This window comes from Micropterus dolomieu, linkage group LG18 (assembly GCF_021292245.1).
Source record: "Micropterus dolomieu isolate WLL.071019.BEF.003 ecotype Adirondacks linkage group LG18, ASM2129224v1, whole genome shotgun sequence".
Lineage (NCBI taxonomy): Eukaryota > Metazoa > Chordata > Actinopteri > Centrarchiformes > Centrarchidae > Micropterus > Micropterus dolomieu.
The window spans coordinates 27,203,327-27,218,798 of NC_060167.1; the positions used below are offsets into that span (position 1 = coordinate 27,203,327).

General features: G+C 41.2%; 1 protein-coding gene across 6 annotated transcripts in view; it reads left to right on the forward strand.

Moving 5' to 3' along the window:
- plxna1b (plexin A1b) overlaps positions 1–15,264 on the forward strand; it is a 200,039-nt gene extending 184,775 nt beyond the window's left edge. For 4 of the 6 annotated variants that reach the window (XM_046029350.1, XM_046029353.1, XM_046029351.1 and 1 more), the window contains exons 24-32: positions 3,149–3,295; positions 3,741–3,900; positions 4,301–4,404; positions 4,738–4,846; positions 6,367–6,557; positions 8,694–8,863; positions 9,120–9,332; positions 9,428–9,578; positions 11,503–15,264. In XM_046029350.1, coding sequence (XP_045885306.1) covers positions 3,149–3,295; positions 3,741–3,900; positions 4,301–4,404; positions 4,738–4,846; positions 6,367–6,557; positions 8,694–8,863; positions 9,120–9,332; positions 9,428–9,578; positions 11,503–11,598 — 1,341 coding nt within the window. In that variant the 3' untranslated portion in view covers positions 11,599–15,264. The remainder of the gene's footprint in view (positions 1–3,148; positions 3,296–3,740; positions 3,901–4,300; positions 4,405–4,737; positions 4,847–6,366; positions 6,558–8,693; positions 8,864–9,119; positions 9,333–9,427; positions 9,579–11,502) is intronic. The other 2 variants (XM_046029354.1, XM_046029355.1) reach the window with 1 other exon arrangement.
- The last annotated feature ends 208 nt before the right edge of the window (positions 15,265–15,472 follow it).

The following is a 15,472-nucleotide window of genomic DNA, read 5'->3' on the forward strand; positions in this document are numbered from 1 at the left end:
ATGTTGTTGTGATCGCCGTAGCCTGTCGCACTAACCCTACCTCTCTTTGTGTCCCTCGCTGGATTCTTTTACATCCAGGAACGTGTGTGTGTGTGTGTGTGCGCCTGTATGCATGCTTCTGTGTTTGTATCCCCCTTCAGAGCTTTGGGGCTTAGCAAAAGAGGAAGCCAGAGATCTTACACAAATGCGTTCTCTCATTTCTCTGTCTGTCTGTCTGTATGTTTTCTTTCTCTTTTTAAATTCCTCTCCCTGTGATATGGAATCAGAGGGAATTATTGAGCCTTAAACTGTGCTAAATTCATGTTTCCACACATGCATTCTCTACATTCAGACATCACTGCAGCTAATCAGTTAGCAGCAGGGCCTTAAACCCCCGCCAGGACAGGCACGATGGACAGCGAACTAGCCAAGCCCCTGGGGGTCCCAGTTAGCATCTGTGTGTGTGTCAGTGTGTCAATTTTGTGTGTGCATGCATGTGTGTGTTTTGGCTCCAAATGAGAGACTGGACAGCCAGAGTTGGGTTCAGAGACAGTGGAGTGGGTTACCAGGGAAGCTGTAGGGGATCTTTTTACGACAGCTGTGTTTATGAACTTCAGACAAGACAAAGACAACAGGGAAAGGGCAGAAGAATGTAGAGAGAAAATGGTCTGAAGTGGATATGGATGGTTGAGAGGTGAAATGTTACAAATTTAAAAGTTTTAAAGTGAGAAACGGAACTAAGTGCAAGGTAAAGTGAGAGAGGGAAAAGGAATTGGGTAAAAATTAGTACTGAAGCAAAGACTAGCTGTAGCTAGAAGCAAGGTTACCAACCTAGCTTTTATCTAACCTCTGCAGTACAGCGCTTCTCTCTCTCCTGAGTTTTTCTGGGGTCACATAAAAGAAAGGCCTGGAACAATTTCAAGGTTCAGCCAGGTGTGAATAGAGATGGGTAAAGGTCAAGTAGTTGTTCAAAGGGAGTAAATAGATGAAGCTTTTACTTACAAAAGGGAGCAGGAGTAAGAAAACCTTTTATCTATTACCCAGTTCTAAGGGTTCACTTGTCCTTCTGTGCTTGGCTTGTTTGAGAGAGGGCAGGTACTCTTATTATTGCTCCAGAATGCTGTGTGTTGCTTTATGATGCTGTATGAAGATGATGTTGTTATAATATATTTAAATTAATGAAAAAATGTATTATAATAGTGGCAGCAGGACACTGAAGTGAGAAACACAGTACAGCAAAGCTAAATGTATATCAGACATCACGCTCTCAAGAACATTGAGTATCAGTATTGCTTTTCCACACTGGTGCCATCTGAGGGGCTGATAATGCAGCACAAAGCTGGTTAGTATGCTGTTAGACAGAGGACGTCAGCCGGTGTTCTGTGTTTTCTCCATAGGTAGCGGGCAGTGCTAGATTATCCCACAGAGTTCATCTGACAGCTCACTAAGATGACTGACACGTGTTGATACATGAACATGTCCTGCTGAAGGGCGCAGGACAGAACTTGCAATGCACGTCCTCTGCCTCAAGGCACAAAGTTGCATGTCGAAGCTTTAAAGGACAGTTAGGAAATGGAAGGAATCATTGGTTGAACAGCATGAATTTGAGTATGATTGTAAGACCGCGAACATTTAGAAATGTATTGTGATGTGAGTAATGTGCAACCGTTCGATTATGTTGTATGCACCACAGTACCTGATGAGATCTAATAACTCTGCGGCATCGCCACAATGAGTTAAACAAACAACGCGGTGTGTATCCCAACCTTTTAAATATCTTGTCGTGGGCCCTTGTTTCAAGTTGCACGTCTGTGAGTTACCAGTAGTTTAACCAAAACGTGATGTTGCCTTTTCAGACTTTGATTTGAAAAGAGGCTTGAAGATGTGAAATTTTTGAATATTTTGCCATGAAATTCAACGATTAGAGGAATGTGAGTAAATTCTGAGCATCTATACATTTATACAAGTTTCCACTGAGGAAAACCAGGAGATGCTGTCAAGAGTTCCAGAAATTGCTTCTAAATAGACCTTGATTGTGTTTGGGTTTTCTTTTTAAGTATAAAAATTATCTGTATAGCAGAAATATGTTGTACTACCTCAGATTTATCTAGCAACCCCTGGCCTTCAGGTTGAGAACCACTGATCTAAACTAAGTTGGAGGTAAAACTGAAAGTGAACCCAACCCAACTGTCAGTGATAATTCCTCCTTGCACAGGAAAACTGTGCGTGTACAACCATAGTATGTAGGGTCTGTAAAATGTGATGGATGTTTACAATGAACAGTTTGGGTGATAATTCTATTGTTCACCTTCGTTTTCTCATTCATATGCATTTTGCTAACCTGGGGGTTTGTTTAAAACCTGCCTGATTGTCTGACTGCTCCCGTTTCTTACTGCGTCTGACTTTTTTTTTTTTTTTTTATACCAATGTTGCTGCATTCCTCGGTGAGTGTTATTATTGCAAATAGAAAGACATAGCCGGCAATAGTAACCAGAATGATCCTTTTAAAAGAAACCAAAAAAGTAGTACAAGCAGGCAGTGCTTAGCTGGCAGGCCAGCAGAACAAGTGAGTGAATAAAAAGAGGTGGAAAGAGAGCGACAGGGGCCCAACATCCCAGTGCTCGTTGCCCGGTTGACACGTCTCACACACCAAAGTGCTTCTCCAAGCGTTTTTCACCCCTCAGTCGTTAACCTTCTATTAACTCCTCCATCAATTGCCACTCACTCACACTCACACTCTCCTTTCCTTCTTGCTCGCTCACACACACACACACAAACAGATTTACAAAGGGTGTTTTTCTCAAAGAAGAGACACAGGGGAGAGGCTGGTGTGTGTGAGAGAAAAATGCTGTGTGTGTGTCGTTCTCTGTCAGTTTTCAGCTCGCTGTTAGCCAACACAGGCCATGGCCTCGTCCTTTACTGCTCTGCTTATGGTTGGCTTAAAGAAGATTAGAAATATAATTGGAGAGTTGCTCAGCAAAGCTATGCACTTTTTGCTGTTGTGTACATTTGTGTAGGTAAAGTTTTTGCACAGTTGCATTCGTAGTTTGCATTTTAACAATCTGTCTTTCTCTCCTTGTACTTCTCTTTTTATCTACCTTCTTCTCACCTTTTGCATCTCCCCGTCTCCCTCTTCCTACTTCCTCCTTCCTTCTTTCCCTGTTTCCAGGAGTGTGCTGGTGAGCCTCTCTTTATGCTGTACTGTGCCATGAAGCAGCAAATGGAAAAGGGACCAATAGACTCGATCACTGGAGAGGCCCGCTACTCCCTCAGCGAGGACAAACTCATCAGGCAGCAGATCGACTACAAGACTTTGGTCAGTACACATACACAGACTTGTGGACACAGACCGCTGGACTACACATTTGGTGTCAGAGAATAGTACAAAACCCATGCACTTCATACAGTACATTGATGTTGATTTCATGTGTCCATTTTATTTGCTAAATCAAGGACCTTTTTGCAGTTGCTGCAACATTTGCAATCTCTACAAAATATCCCTTGAGCCTTTATGGCATAAACACCAGATAAGTGGAAACAAATAGTACCTCTAATTCTGATGAAATGCATTTACAAAGAGCTACATATACATTGTTCTGTAGCTGAATATTGATTCTAAAGTGCTGTATGAAGTGTTGGTCTGCAGGTCAAAAATCATTGTAGAGTCACGCCTCCATGCATAGTTAACGGTTCCAGTCTATGCTGACTTCCTGATCTTAATCCGTTCTCTGCCCGTTGCCCCCTGACCTCTGCGTCTGTAGACGCTGCACTGTGTGAACCCAGAGAACGAGAACGCTCCAGAGGTGACCGTGAAGAGCCTGAACTGTGACACGGTGACGCAGGTGAAGGAGAAACTGCTGGATGCTGTTTACAAAGGCACACCGTACTCCCAGAGACCAAAGGCCTCCGATATGGACCTGGGTAAGGAGAGGGAACTGCCACACACGCGCGCACACACACACCCCCACGCACACCCGCCAAGTATGCACTCTGAGCACAGGTGCACCACTAAAGGTGGTAAAGAGGGAATCGTTTCAAGGGCTCTCTGAAGCAGCAAGGGGCCCTTCAGACAGGAGAAGTTATTCTGTACTAAAACAAATTCAAGTCAAGGGACAAAAGAATTATGTACTTTACCCATTTTAATTTATTCAGTCAATGACCTTTGCTGTCTTCATCCTTAGTAAATCACAGCAACTTGACTTTGTGTTTAGAGAAGTAGTTATTGATGAGTGTATCTATGCAATCCATGCCCCATTTCTCTCTTTATGAACCCAACCTTACCTGTGTTTCGTGTGTGTGTGTGTGTGTGTGTATGTGTCAGAATGGCGGCAGGGTAGGATGGCTCGCATCATCCTCCAGGACGAGGATGTCACCACTAAGATAGACAACGACTGGAAGAGACTCAACACACTGGCTCACTACCAGGTACCCCACTGCTCAAGCACAACATAAATCCCCACCACCCCTGGGGTCTCGTTGGAACAATAACTCAATTCATTGTTTTGGTTGCACATGACCATTGCTTTCGAATCCACTCAAGTACATACAGTAGGTGGTGTTATGGTTGTCATTGTTTAGGGTATATTTCAGCCCATTGAAACAATGTAGCAGTTATTCACATTGTTGCAAATAAGTTACACAGTTAAAAAATAAGCCACCTACACAATGAGTGCTCTAGTAAAGTTTGCGTAGTTGGAGTATAATCTTGCTGCTGGACATTTTTTCGTGGGAAAACTGATGTTCAAATTCCTATTTCAGGTGACAGATGGCTCAGTGATTGCCCTGGTGCCTAAACAGAACTCGGCCTACAATATCTCCAACTCCTCCACGTTCACTAAGTCCCTCAGCAGATACGGTACGAGAGAAGGTGTGTGCATGTGTTTTGTATGTGTGCCCTCATTTCATAATATGTGCAAACACATTTCTAGCCATATACCAGTAAAAACAAAATGCTTATATTGCCTTCTGATGACTTCTGACTTGAATGTTAAAATATAATGCTGCTGACAGGAAGAAACATCAGACACACTGGACACTTTTAATGTTCATTTGGTGTCCATGTCAAACTAGTTTTTCATCCGGATAAGGTGAGTTGGGATTGAGTTTAAGACCTAGTGGACTACTTGTTGCCCCTTTCTTTAAATCTTTCAGTTTACAGACATTATAAACATATACATGTTAACATATGTTAAAGTAACTGAATTTATTCAGAAAATCAAATATGTACACAATCAGTGGCGTAGTACTGAAATTTTGGTTATCAAGGCAAATCTGTTCATATAAATTCATATTTTTGCATCCCATCATACATCCCACAGAGGATGACCTGCATGACAGCTGTCAGCAGTTTGACATCAAGTAGAGTGGCTCGTTTTGTGTCTAGTGTCTAGTGCCTTGCTGACTGTCCAGCTTTTTATTGCTGCTCACTTCTCTCTTAATTTCTATCTGTCTGATCCCCTTTATACCTCACATTTCTGGTGATTAATATATTGCAAAAATACTTTAAATCCACATGTAGATTAATCCAAGACTTATTCATTAATCAGAGGTCAGGCACATTGCGCCTTTGTAAATATGAATAAGGTCTCATTACTGCGTCCAACCAAGAAATCACACAAATAGATGTCGAGAAGGTAAAAAAAAAACCAGCCTGATTAACAAGGCTATGCTGCACTGTTTATGTGAGCAGGGCCAAACTGTAATGGAAAGCATTTGGAAATATTATCTTGACTTTCTAAAATATGTTTGATGGAAATGCATTTTTATGCCAAATACATGTCCAGACACAACCCAGATACCGTCAGGCACATGTTAATGTTAAGTGTGAAGTGGACCTCTGTTTCTCGCTATCACTGTTTTCATCTCTCGCTTCTATTTTCTAAATCCTTCTTTGGTGTACAGTGGCTCTGTGCCTGAGCTCTGCAACCATGAAATACATATAAATACTCACTAACACCCCCATCACACTTGCTCCGTACTTCCCTGGTCCACATTCTCCCCTGACATTTTGAACCTCTCAATCCTTCCCTGCTTTGTCACAAAAGTGACAAGCATTCAAACTAAAAGCGTAATGCTCCGTGTCACAGAATAGGGGATCACTGTCCAACGAAGGGAGGGAGCAGGAGAGAGAGTGACAGACAAATTTATTCGGGAATGAAAGAGTGACATGCAAGTAGAAGAAGCTGTCACCTTTCAGAAAGGCTTTTAATTTCACACAGAAGATGTTTCTCTCTGTAGCTTCCTCCGATTTCTTATTCATGTGTTCTTTATCAACGGTATCTTAATTTATAAGCAGTTCCCTTTGAAATGGATATTAAGACCTGTGCCTGTTCTTTCTTAATGTTATTTTGAACTCCCCTCCATGTCTCCTCTCCCACCTCCTTCCAGAGAGCATGCTGAGAACAGCCAGCAGTCCAGACAGCTTGCGCTCCCGAACACCCATGATCACCCCCGACCTCGAGAGCGGCACCAAACTGTGGCACCTGGTCAAGAACCACGACCACTCAGACCAGAGGGAAGGTGACAGAGGGAGCAAGATGGTCTCTGAGATCTACCTGACCCGACTGCTAGCTACCAAGGTATCCAGAAGCAGTAGATTTGCGCACACACGCTCCACTCCACCGCATCCCTGTCATGTAGACTACTTCCACCAGCAGCCCCTACCCCTGACCTTTGTTTGATGGTGGTCTCAGAGCTCATTAACATTTTTCATAACCTTTCGCACAGAGACACACATATGCACAGGAATGAGTGCATGCGTCTTAATTAGGAGGTTGACCTTTTGACTATTGAGTTGTTTGGTTGGTGTTACTGGGCCCTCTGTTGGTGGCCTCAGGGTCTTTAGGCCCAGGCCTTACCACTGCGATCATTATTCACCAAATTCCTCCATGTCCTCCAGACCACACTGTGGAACCTGTGCTGAGGTTGTCACACAGCCTGTGTCTTCAGATGATGATCTGAAGGGTTATTTGAAGCCGGACTCAGTATTTGCATTGATGTCTGTGTGTTTCCTCCCAGACTAAGTTGTTGACCACCATTAAGCAGAGTGTGATTGAGTTACAATCACTGTAAGAATGTTTTGGGAAACAGCAGTTGCACCTGGGACTGTTCTATATTCTGGGACTGTTGAAATTGTTACGATGTTGGCATCTTCATCAGAGCTGTTTCGAGAGAGGTATGTGAATGTTTTACAAGTGGAAGGTTGGTCAGGTTATTCTTGTGTATGGTCTAATGCTCACATGTCCTACAAAGCAAAGGTTGTAGCTCTACGTATCTCAGATTTGCTTAATGAATAAGAATGAGATTAAAATAGCATGAAAAATCGCATTAGGATTAATGGGCCTACTTGGTTGTTAATCCTTAGGAAACCAAATTTGCACAGAATCTTGTTGTCGGTTTATTTTTGCCTTATTTCCTACAAACTGCACTTCAGCACCAGCACAAAAAAAGCATACATAGCTTCCATCTGTAAGATTAAGCTTGAAATGAACCATTTGGTTTCACAGCACAAAATCATCCAGACTCATCATTATGCACATTTATTAGCTCCAAGAAAAGCTTAATCCACATATTTTGGGTCCAAAAAATAGATAAGATAAACTAACATTATAACGTCAGCAACAGTAGAGGTGTCTGGAGTGCACTTGTTTCCACAGTACGTTGACAGCTCTTCCCTTAAGTCATTCTGCCACACCTTACACAGAGAATACACATGGACCCCAGCTGAACACATCAACAAATAGCTTCTGAGCACAGACACACAACAGCAGCCTACACAGTCTACTTACAGTGCCAAGATTTTGTGCTCATTTGCAAGTACTAACTATGTTGGTGAATCAGATCACCCCCACTTCCTCGATGTTTCACTCATTAGCTCTAGATTTTCATTGTTCGAGCTCCAGGTAGGAAAATGCAAGGTTAACGGCATCAATGCTACCTTGACTGAGAAATGCAAGCCAGAGGAAGACAATAGAGGAACTTGGAGCTCTGCAGATTTGTTCTTATTTATTACGGCCCCTCAGCTTTGTGTGTTTAGGAAGCCGATTTGTGGGTGTGTGAACAAAACCAAAACTGCAGATTCAACTTCTGGCTGGTTTAAATAAGGTTTTGTAAAAGGTGGCCTGGATGCTTGAAGACTGAAACGAACACGCTGAATGCTTGTGGGAAATATCAAATCGTTTCAACTTCAGAGGAATAAGTGAGGATTCAGAATCTCTGAAGTTGTGTGATGTGGTAAAAAAACATTGCAGAACAGCCTTAGGCTGAACTCTCGTTGGTCCCCATCCTAAATACTGTAAAGAACACTGAGCACTCAGCACCCTCACAAACTCTCAGAAAGTTGTAGTACTAAAAGCAAAGCACTGTCATTTTCAAGCACCTGCTACTGACAGCCATCAACTACAGCCAGACCATCACCAGCAAAGAGGAATATACAAGCAGAAGCTGTTATGTGGTGTGATAACCCAACTGCGGTCTCTACCTTTACATTCCTATTGGGTATGTAAACGTACAGAACACTTATTCTGTACCATTTTGCTAACATTTACGCTAAATACACCGAAGGTTGGCTAGTTTGTTATAAGAAGGTTCAGCACATTTTGGAATTGGAGCATAGAAGAGATATTAAATCATAATACATCTTCTATAAGCACGCACAAGGAAATTTCAAATGGTTTTAGCAAACTAACTAAGCTCATGTTGGTTCTCCTGCTCAGGGTACACTCCAGAAGTTTGTCGATGACCTGTTCGAGACCATCTTCAGCACAGCTCACCGTGGAAGTGCCCTGCCTCTCGCCATCAAGTACATGTTTGACTTCTTGGACGAGCAGGCAGACAAACACTCCATATCAGACTCTGATGTACGGCATACTTGGAAGAGCAACTGGTGAGTTTGTGTATGCACTTTGTGAAAGGGCTCATTGGGGGTATTTGGTAGCTGATTTGTGTCTCATTATTGTGAAAAATAGTGAAAAATAACGTTGAGTGTAAGGCGGTAAATATACAACACTTTACAGTGGTACTGCGGGCAGAATGTACAGTGTTCATATTTCTATTTGGGTCATTGCAATGCTCTCTGTACCAATTCCTTCTAAATGTGCGACTCTTCCTCTATCATCCCACTATCCCCTCAATCCTTCCAGTCTTCCCCTGAGGTTCTGGGTGAACGTGATCAAGAACCCCCAGTTTGTCTTTGACATCCATAAGAACAGCATTACAGACGCCTGCTTGTCTGTGGTGGCTCAGACCTTCATGGACTCCTGTTCAACATCAGAGCATAAACTAGGGAAGGACTCACCTTCCAACAAGTTGCTCTACGCTAAAGACATCCCCAACTATAAGAACTGGGTAGAGAGGTACGCCAATATGTGTTTAATTTGTTGTGTCTTAAAGCTATTTTAAATAAAAATCGGCAAGATCTAAACTGTGTGTGTTTTTTTTTCTCCTCCAGGTACTACTCTGACATCTCTAGGATGCCGGCCATCAGTGACCAGGACATGAGTGCCTACCTGGCTGAGCAGTCACGCCTGCACGCTAACCAGTTCAATAGCATGTCGGCCCTACATGAGATCTACTCCTACATTGTCAAGTACAAGGATGAGGTGAGATTCCTAAGGACACTCAGTATGAATGACATCTTACTAATTAGGCGTGTTACACACCAAATTCCTCAGTGTCCTCCAGACCGCATTGTGGAACCTGTGCTCTGGTTGTCACACAGTCTGTGTCTTCAGATGATGATCTGAAGGGTTATTTGAAGCCTGGTTCAGCGTTTGCGTTTACGTCTTGGAGAACAAACGATCAGCCAATGTGAATTTCCTCCCAGGCTAAGTTGTTAACCACCATTGAGCAAAGTGTGACTGAGTTGGGAAACCTGGGACTGTTGAAGCTGGTACAATCTTGAGTCAGAGTTGTTTCAAGAGAGGTTTGTGGATGTTTTGCAAGTGGAAGGTTGGTCAGGTTATTCTTGTGTATGGTCTAATGCTCACATGTCCTACAAAGCAAAGGTTGTAGCTCTACGTATCTCAGATTTGCTTAATGAATAAGAATGAGATTAAAATAGTATGAAAAATCACATTAGGATTAATGGGCCGACATGGTTGTTAATCCTTAGGAAACCAAATTTGCACAGAAACTTGTTGTTGACTTATTTCCTATTTCCTTCAGCACCAGCTCAAGAAAGCATACACAACTTTCATCTGTAAAATGAAGCACCTATACACTCATTTGATTTCCTCTAAAACATGATATTTTCTTTCTTCTGAGCCACATTTATTAGCTCCAAGAAAAGCCTAATTCACATATTTTGGGTCCGTAAAATATTAAATGTCTAAGATAAACTACCTTTTAAAAACAGTCAGCAACAGTAGAGATGTTTGCAGTGGTCCTGTGTCTACCTACTTTGGACAGGTGTTATTTTAGTCATATGAGAGTTTGTTGGAGGTTATTCCAGAAAGAGGCTGTCAGGGAACAGTCAGGAGTTTTTGTTGAAAAAAGTGTTTTTTTTTCTATTTACCCCAAAATACCAAACATTAGAAACCAAAAACTCAACAACTAGGCCTATAAAAGAGGTCAACAAAATGTAACTATACTCAAAACAGCATACCAAAAACAGAATATGAACTTAACAAACTTATCTAACTGAATACAAGGGAACATATATAGTGGCTTGGCCAAACCAATTTACACACAAGGGGAAAACAAAATGGACGACAACTACTGCAAAGTAAAACAGACTCTTTGACATGGTAACACAAGAAACAATGGTTAATATAACGTACGGCTTGATTGGCAGGCCACAGGATAAAACAGTCCTCCACCCATGGCCACGCCTTTCTTCCAGCAGGACAGACCTCTTTGACATGGTAACACAAGAAACAATGGTTAATATAACAGAAAATGTTTACTTATTTTACTTACTTAATATACATGAAAAGCACACCGATGACTGTACCGCAAATTCTTAAATAGTGGCCAGGGCAGAACCAGGCCTTTGTTTACAAGCAAGCTTATATTATTTCCCCTGCTTGCCAGTTAATGCAAACTCAAAACTTCCTCCATGTTTGTCTTGATATATTCAGTCGTATGTATACTCCACAACACTAATTCCATCTCTACAACAACATTCGTGTCAAATATCATTTTCCTCCACTGCAAGCTGATTTTTTTTTTTTCACATTAAAGTGTTACATTTCATTGGCAGCAAACAGAAATGTGTAAAAACTGGAATTGATAGGTGAACAGAACAAAACATTTTTATAAATAAAAAAAAATAGAAATTCAGAGCAGCTGAGATGGCCTGACTCTGTTGTTGCACTGATGGAATTAGTGTGCATTATGCTGAATTTGCCTTGTAGGAGACTGTTGTCGTAGGCTGCAGGTGATTCCACCCCCTTCACTGTTTGTTTGTTTTACCCAGCCTTCATTTGTTCATTATTCATTATTTTTATGAAAATGTACAGCATGTGCGAACCAGCCAGGTGGTATGTTGGTGTCCTCTGACATCTTCCCCCTTTCTGGTTTCAGATCTTGTCGGCGTTGGAGCGGGACGAGCAGGCGAGGAGACAGAGACTGAGGAGCAAGCTGGAGCAGGTCATCGACACAATGGCCCTGACCAGCTGAGGACCATCCTACACCTCCATCTCCTCCTTTCTCTTCACTCCTCCTCTCCATCTGTCTCTCTCCCTCGCTCCTCTCACCCAGACAACAAACAAAACTCCAACCCCCAACAATACGACAGACAAACTGCAAAAGGACTGACGCAGTATACTGCAAAATGGGGGGGGTTCGGCAGAGATGGGCGGGCCTGTGTACGCTTACATGTGTATGTGTGTGTTTGTCTGCAGCCCCATACGGCGTGTGGGCTGGTGTCTGTGTGGGAGACTGGGACACCGGACATTTTCACACATGCATACATGGAGAAACATGTCAACTGACAGCATTTGATTATTGTGGATGTTGGTGTTTGTTGTTTGCTTGATTTTGATTTCCGAAGTTTTGTCGTGATGAAGCGATGGTAAGGAAAGAAACATTGGAAGCCTCAAAAAGGAACTCCAAATCTGGCATCATTAGCGGGATGGACCAATTTGTGATGAGCCAATGGAGAGAGGCTCTCCAGGTCGTGTGACTCCAACGGGTGTCACAGTTTTAAAGGATGTTAGATTAAAATTTTTTTTTGTATAAATGTAATCAACTGCCCACTCTCTGATCTCTCGCCACTTGTATTACTGCTGAATTTGCACAATTTACAGAAACGTTACAAATGAAGACGATATAGATATTATATATAAATACAGCTACGTTTTTAAAGAAAGATTAGGGAGAAAACATTTCTGTTTTTCCTTTTCATTTAAAACTAACAAACACAATAAAAAATACGACAATGAAACATGATTTGATATTTCAAGTACAAAAGAAAAAAACAGCGTAGACAAAAAAACAACAAAAAAGAAACAAAAAAGTCGTACTGTGCCATGTTTTCTTTGAATGTTGTTTAGTGCAAAGACATTTTGTTAGATGGAATGTGCAACCGTATGATTTTAAATATGAACATGCCTAGTGACTGAAAAGAATCATTTGAGCAATGACGCATCATAAGATCTTTGTTGAAAATTGGCGGGAAGTGGGGCGACACACGAAGTCGTCTGTCTTCTTGAGTTCACAGTTCATGGTGTCATGGTGATAACACGAAGTTGCTGTTGTTTCTAATTCAATCAGTGCAATCTTTTGGTTTCAGAAAACCAAATATATACTCACAGGATTGTTGCTTTATCAGGGCCACATTAGTATCCGGCTCCACGGCTGGTTCTGTTCTTCAAGGGTCAAGAAGCGGCAGTTCTGTGGATCGTGGTAATGGTGACTAAACAATGAAGTAGCTACATTGCACTACCTGTAATATTCCCGTTTGCCCCGATACCACATAGCTACCATATCTAACCGTTCGGATTCCATGGGTCCAGAGTTTGTGTTATCCATTCCTTGAAGGGTCATTAATTAAAACACACACAGTCCTGTTAGAGCAAAGCCAAAGTCTTGGTGCTCTCAGGCACTGCTTACATCTTTACAGGAGCGACAATGAGGTCAGGTAGAGCTTAGCCGAAGCCCCTCAGTGGTGAAACAAAGTGGGAAAAGCTGTTTTCAGCCTAAAGCCACTTTTATTTTTCATTTTATTCAATGTTAATACCCAAAAAGAGGGGCAAGGAAAATATATACTGAGTGTTTCTCTCCACCTCTAACCTATCTATTTGAGACGGTTAGCTTTTTATCCATGGGGGAGGGGTATAGAACTATAGAGAGGTGAGACACCTGTTCATTAGCTGCACAAGGCTGAGTAATCCTCCCCTTCGCCTGCAGCTCTTGTTTCAAAACTAGCCTATTGCCATGTGTGGCTTAAGCTTTTTTTATTATTGCTCTCTTAAGAGGATTTCTTTGTTTCCCTTTTTTTTGAAGTCATGGTTTTTGACTTTGTGGTGAGAAATAATGTTTTTCGATTTTTTGTTTTTCTGCTTGCCGAAAAACCAAACTGTGGTCTGTATAATGTTTTTGTTGATGTTTTCATTTGTAAATTGTATACTTTTTCATGATGAACAAAAGCTGTTTGCCATTTAGTTGTAATCAGGTTGTTTTTTTGTTTTTTGTCTTTTTATTTTCAAGATGTAAATTGTACATTTTACGGTACACAGAAGACAAAATTCTCTTGGGTTTGCCTGAAGTTGAAGTACTTGACCGAACTCAAGGTTTATTTTCCTGATCTCAAGGATCAAAATGAAATTGTTGCATCAGATGAGCATCTGTGTCTTTGTGATGGAAATGTGACTTGCTGCTTTAACTCTTGTACCTTGTTTTTCTATCAAACATTAGGGCTGTCATTTTATGCTGATCATAAATGCTGTCGCTATCCATTTTTATGCCAGGTTCCTTAAAAAAAACAAACAAAAAAAACAATCTTCTCTCACATCCAAGAATAGTGAGCACACCTCCCAATTTAATGTCAACCCGCCATTTTGTTTACATGTCTGAGACATTGCTTTCTACAACTTGCATACATATGAGCCTATTTCAACTGGATACCTTTCGGGACTTACATATGGATAGTTTACTCTGTACCTGCCAAAAAAAAAACAGTCTTAAGGGACCACTCTGCCCATGTCAGGATAGAAATGTATCCTTTTCAGCTGACCATGTTGGCTATACACAATAAATAATAGTCGTCATCATAACTCTATATAAAGGAGATTACTGCAAAACCTCCATAAAAATATGTCCACTTTACAATCATTATAAACATGTTTTATTCCTTCAGTATACAGCTGAGGTTTTGCTGCATTTGTGCTTTTTGGTGCTCTTACTGTAGCTCTCATGGCAAGGAAATAGATGACTGCTGTGGCGAGGGCCCAGCCGTGCTTTTAACAGCAGTCCTTTGAATGATCAGTGTGAGTATGATGTACAGTGGGGACAAGCACACAGACAAAAACCGACTGAGGCGACGGTGCCCAGTAGGTGATGTGTCAGGCTTTTTAAAGACACTTAAACATTCTCACTTCATTCTCAGGTTCATGCTCCATTTGTGTCGTACTCTGGTTGTAATTTGGTTGATTAAATGACTTCTGGGGGAGTTGGCTTGTTTATCGTTTGCATGGCTGTTTGCCTTTTAGATTGACCTGCTTTGCAAGTCCAGACACATCTTTAGAAAACCTTCCCAGCCAACAGTAGTTTGGTGTGATAATTGACTTGTATTTATTGTTATTGAGGTTGTATCCAGCATGTCTGTTGTCTAAGAGTGTTTGGTGTCATCAGGAGGAAGCAAGCATCAGCTGCTGACTTAGAACAACATGCCGACTGCAGTTTGAGAGTTGCTTAGTTTTTATGCTGTTTCTGTCAAATCAGAACAAATCAACAAGTGAAGTTTACTACACTGCCTACAGTGTGAGCAGAGTAATTTAGTTGAATCAAATGCAAGTCCTGGCACCATTCTGTTTTCAGTGTTGTTTTTTTTCCTGCTTTCTTCAGATTCTGAAAATTCAGTAGTTGTTTTTGTTTTTTAATGAAAGTTACATAGAATCCAAGGAAACGCAAAGCAAATGAATTTACAGACAGCTGGCAAAGGAATTTTAATATTACAATAACTCAAATACACACAGACACACAGTTTCAGACTTGAATCGACTGTCACACGTTTGCAGGATAACATTCATTGTGTAAATATTCTGTTATTTCCTATTTTGCAGATTTACTACTTGTAAATAAACACACATCAAGGAGAGATTAAACATTTTTTGCTAAATAAAATGTGGCATTGATTTTTTTAATTTAATGACTTATTCAGTTTTTATAGATGGATGAAGTCATACAGGTTTGTTACATTTAAAGTTCATGGATGTGTTCTACTGTAGCAAGGACTCCACACCTTCTTGCTATGTACAAGGTTACTGTGAATCCTAATATGTGTATATTTGTTGTTTTCACTACCTGCAACTCTCTTTCCCACTCATTTTCA